The sequence below is a fragment of the Buceros rhinoceros genome, unplaced genomic scaffold (assembly GCF_000710305.1).
Source record: "Buceros rhinoceros silvestris isolate BGI_N320 unplaced genomic scaffold, ASM71030v1 scaffold28182, whole genome shotgun sequence".
NCBI lineage: Eukaryota > Metazoa > Chordata > Aves > Bucerotiformes > Bucerotidae > Buceros > Buceros rhinoceros.
In genome coordinates, this window is record NW_010399908.1 from 3942 (window position 1) to 7342 (window position 3401).

General features: G+C 49.4%; 1 protein-coding gene across 1 annotated transcript in view; it reads right to left on the bottom strand.

Moving 5' to 3' along the window:
* LOC104489505 (solute carrier family 2, facilitated glucose transporter member 5-like) overlaps window positions 1–3082 on the bottom strand; it is a gene marked incomplete at its 3' end in the record, with an annotated part of 6506 nt that extends 3424 nt beyond the window's left edge. Inside the window, exons 1-4 of the mRNA XM_010131672.1 lie at window positions 3026–3082; window positions 1354–1452; window positions 723–883; window positions 98–222 (exon numbers count right to left, since the gene is read on the bottom strand). Of these exons, the coding sequence (XP_010129974.1) occupies window positions 98–222; window positions 723–883; window positions 1354–1452; window positions 3026–3082 (442 nt within the window). The remainder of the gene's footprint in view (window positions 1–97; window positions 223–722; window positions 884–1353; window positions 1453–3025) is intronic.
* Window positions 3083–3401: the final 319 nt, after the last annotated feature.

The following is a 3401-nucleotide window of genomic DNA, read 5'->3' on the forward strand; positions in this document are numbered from 1 at the left end:
GATGTTTAGGGAACCCCCCCTCTGTGAGAATACCACAACTTTGCACAGCCGAGAATACATTTCTCGCTCTCCCTTTTCCACCCAAACTCCCACTTACCAGCATAGATTCCTATGATAGCACGTGAAATGATGATGACTTCAAAGGATTTTGTCAGCTCTGAGGTTCCCATAAGGAGTGCAGGCACAATGGAGAAGAGGTTATTTAGCAGCAAAGTGCCCTTTCTGCAAAGTAACAGGGAAGGAGACGGATCCAGTTTATTTTTTTCAATGCCCTAACACCAGATAGAGCCCCCTTGTGTTACACTGTCCATGAAAGGAATCACCATCCCAAAGACTAATCAAAGGGAAAATGGTGATTGTCCCATTTTTCCTGCAGAGAACAAAGGCTTCAAGGAAGAACTGAAGTTTCTCAGGAAACCTGAGCAGCAGAAGCTGGGCCTGATCTCTCATGCCAGCCCAGGACTTTCATCATCGTCCTCTACCTGGCTCAGTGCCCACAGCCTGGCCTGTCTGGTATTGAAACCATATAAATTCATGTACACGAGGGAGACAACACACGTTGCTGAGTCCAGCCACTAGTCGCTGGCCCATCTACCTTACAGATAAGGTGTGACGCAGTCATGCTCCTGCTGGGCTTGGCAAGCTGGGGTGACTGGTCAGACGAGTCTTATCTGAACCCAGCAAACTGTTGGTGAAGGAGCTAAAACACCACTGTCACATACCGGCCACAATTGTTGACCAGAGGCCACACCATGAGGGATCCAAAAAAGCCACCGAGAGGGAACATGGACACCGTGAGAGACCAGAGCAGCGTCTGGAAGTTGCTGTCCATAGGCTTTCCAGTCCTGTTCAAGTAGGTTCGGTTGTAAAAGTCTCGCATGTACTGGAATGAAATACAGACCATGTTTAGCATGGTAGGTAAAAAATTCATGCTCTAAAAGGTAGTTAACAACAAATGCCATAAAGCTGTCTTGATAATAAAGCTGTCTTAGTAATGTGTGGATAAAGCCAGCATGGCTGAGCTGGAGAATGAGCACACGAGAAGGATGAAGAAGCCTGGACTAGGTAACGTGTGCCACAGGTTGTGCTGTCCAACAGGATTTGGCTGGTTTTCAGAAGGGAAAGCATTCCTCACACCCCGTCTCTGCCGGGCAAAGCCCGGACAGCAGTGTTACGTGCCTCCACACCCCCTCTCCTCTTCTGGGGAACCACTTTCCAGCAGGTTCCCAGTGACCCAAAGCACGAAGTACGAAGCATCTGCCCCCAAACACCCAAAATCTCCCGTTACTCTCCTGCCTTGTTTTGTTTGTAAACCTGCTCCCGGGCCATGGTCTGCTCCGTGGTCCAACCTACCGGGTCTGGAGAATTGATCACAGACACGTTGTAGCCGTACTGGAACGAAGATCCAAAAGCAGATACCAGTGCTACCAGCGCAAGCAGAAGCGTCATTTTCTGCACAGGGGAAAGAAAACACACAACCACCACCTTAGAAGCATGTTTGGTTTTAGGTATAAATACCATCCAGTAAAAATAAAAAGATATCCCAAGACTTGCCCTTCTGATTCTTCACCCCATGCTGCTGCAGTGGGTTGTTTTCCCTAGAACTCATTTTGTTCTGCTCGATTTGCACATACTCATTACAGCATTTCATTTTCCTCCTTCCTGGTATTGCTGGCCCATTTGACGATGAATAATTTGTAAGTCATCATGTTGAAAGCACCACCCCGGAGAGAAAAAAATTGTCTGCAATTATTCTTTTCCCAACATGCAAATTGGTTTGTGAAATAACACAGGATATTGGCACAAGAAAGCTTTAAAAAGAAGAGTTTCTGCATGAAGCGGCAAAACCCTGTTCCTGTTCCTTCGCTCTGCTGTCACACGCTGGCTTGTCCTGCCTCCCGCAGTGCAGGATCGAGCTGTTCCCGGATCTAATCCGATTGCCACCGAAGCCAATTAGAACTTGCCCAAGCAGCTCAGCGAGGTTGGTTGTGGGGTATAGGAGCAGCACTTTGCAGTTACACAGACGGTTCGACCTGCCTTCCCGAGCAGGGTCCAACACCAGCCGTGTTCGCGGGTACACAGCCCTCAGGGTCACCAGCAAGTTGCTTTTCACAACTACCTCGTTGCTGTTCAGTCCTCGGGCTGGTCCTGCTGCGTCGACTGACCTGTTTGTTGGGGTTTGTCTGTTTTGGTTTTGTTTTTTATATTACTGAACTAGATCTCATTGCTGCTACGTCAATAAAGCCATTTTTCATTTCGGCACGTATAATTTTGTCGCCACCATCAGCCTTTTATGTCCCAACACTCAACTCAGGTCCCACACGAAGGACCTGTCATCCCCTTAATTGAACATTTGTCCAGAGCTGTTGGTGGTGCTCATAGCCCTCAGGAGTTCTGGCAGCTCACCTCCAGAGCTCTGCAGAGTTTAAGGCACTACAGGAGATTAAAAAACCAAAGTCAATCTCAGAATAAGAAGCTGAGGCTTCCAGCTACATTTTCTAGGAGCAGACTGTTAACACTCTCGCGTTGAGGATGAAAAGCAGGCTGCCTCCTCACTCTCATTAAGCCTGTCCTAGCAGCTCCTGGGACAGGAGCCAGAGCCACTGGTGTTAGCTACTCACATTCAGTGCTTTCAGGAAAAACTCTGACCTACATGAGCATTGCGCTGAGCAAGATTCCACAAAAACACTGCTGTGAAAGGCAACACCCATCCAGAAGCCTAAAACTGGCGACAGTAGGAAAGAAAACTCGCACACAGAAGGGGAAAGCCACAGAAGCTACGGTGCAGTCAAAGCGTGACAATCAGGAGAATCGTTGCAACATGACGCTGCAGCCAAATATAACCTGTGTTCAAGAACACAGCCTTCTCCGCTCTCCCTGAGAGGTCAGAACCAGGATCAGCTGGGGCTGTGTTAGCACAACGGATCTTGGTCTTCTCCTTCCTCTACGAGCACCTGCAGATCTCCGCTAGCTCTGCACCGCTGTGGGAGGCTGAAGGCGTAAGGGCAGAATCTGGCATACTCACCCCCTTCGACCCTTCATTGCGGTCAGAGCTCTCCTGCGCCGCTCCTTCCGACTTCATGTTGGGGTGTGAATCACAGACGCCGAGTACAGGCACTTACAGCCAAATCAGACAGCGCAGGGATGGAAACGCCCTGCACAGAAAATCCCCCCGTGTGACTGTCCAGAAAACGGCAGGCTGATCAGCCGAGGTAAGCTGCTGTTATCTGATCGTCCCCTTATGCTGTGTGACTCCCTCGGCTCTTCTCCGTCTTTTCCTTGTTCAAGTCTGTTGCCGCTAGATCAGATGTTCTTTTGCCAGGCTCTGACTCAAAATGGAGGGGAAACAGACTTGTCTGCCCCACGAGAAGGGGCAGATCTGCTGCCAAAGCTGCGAGGTG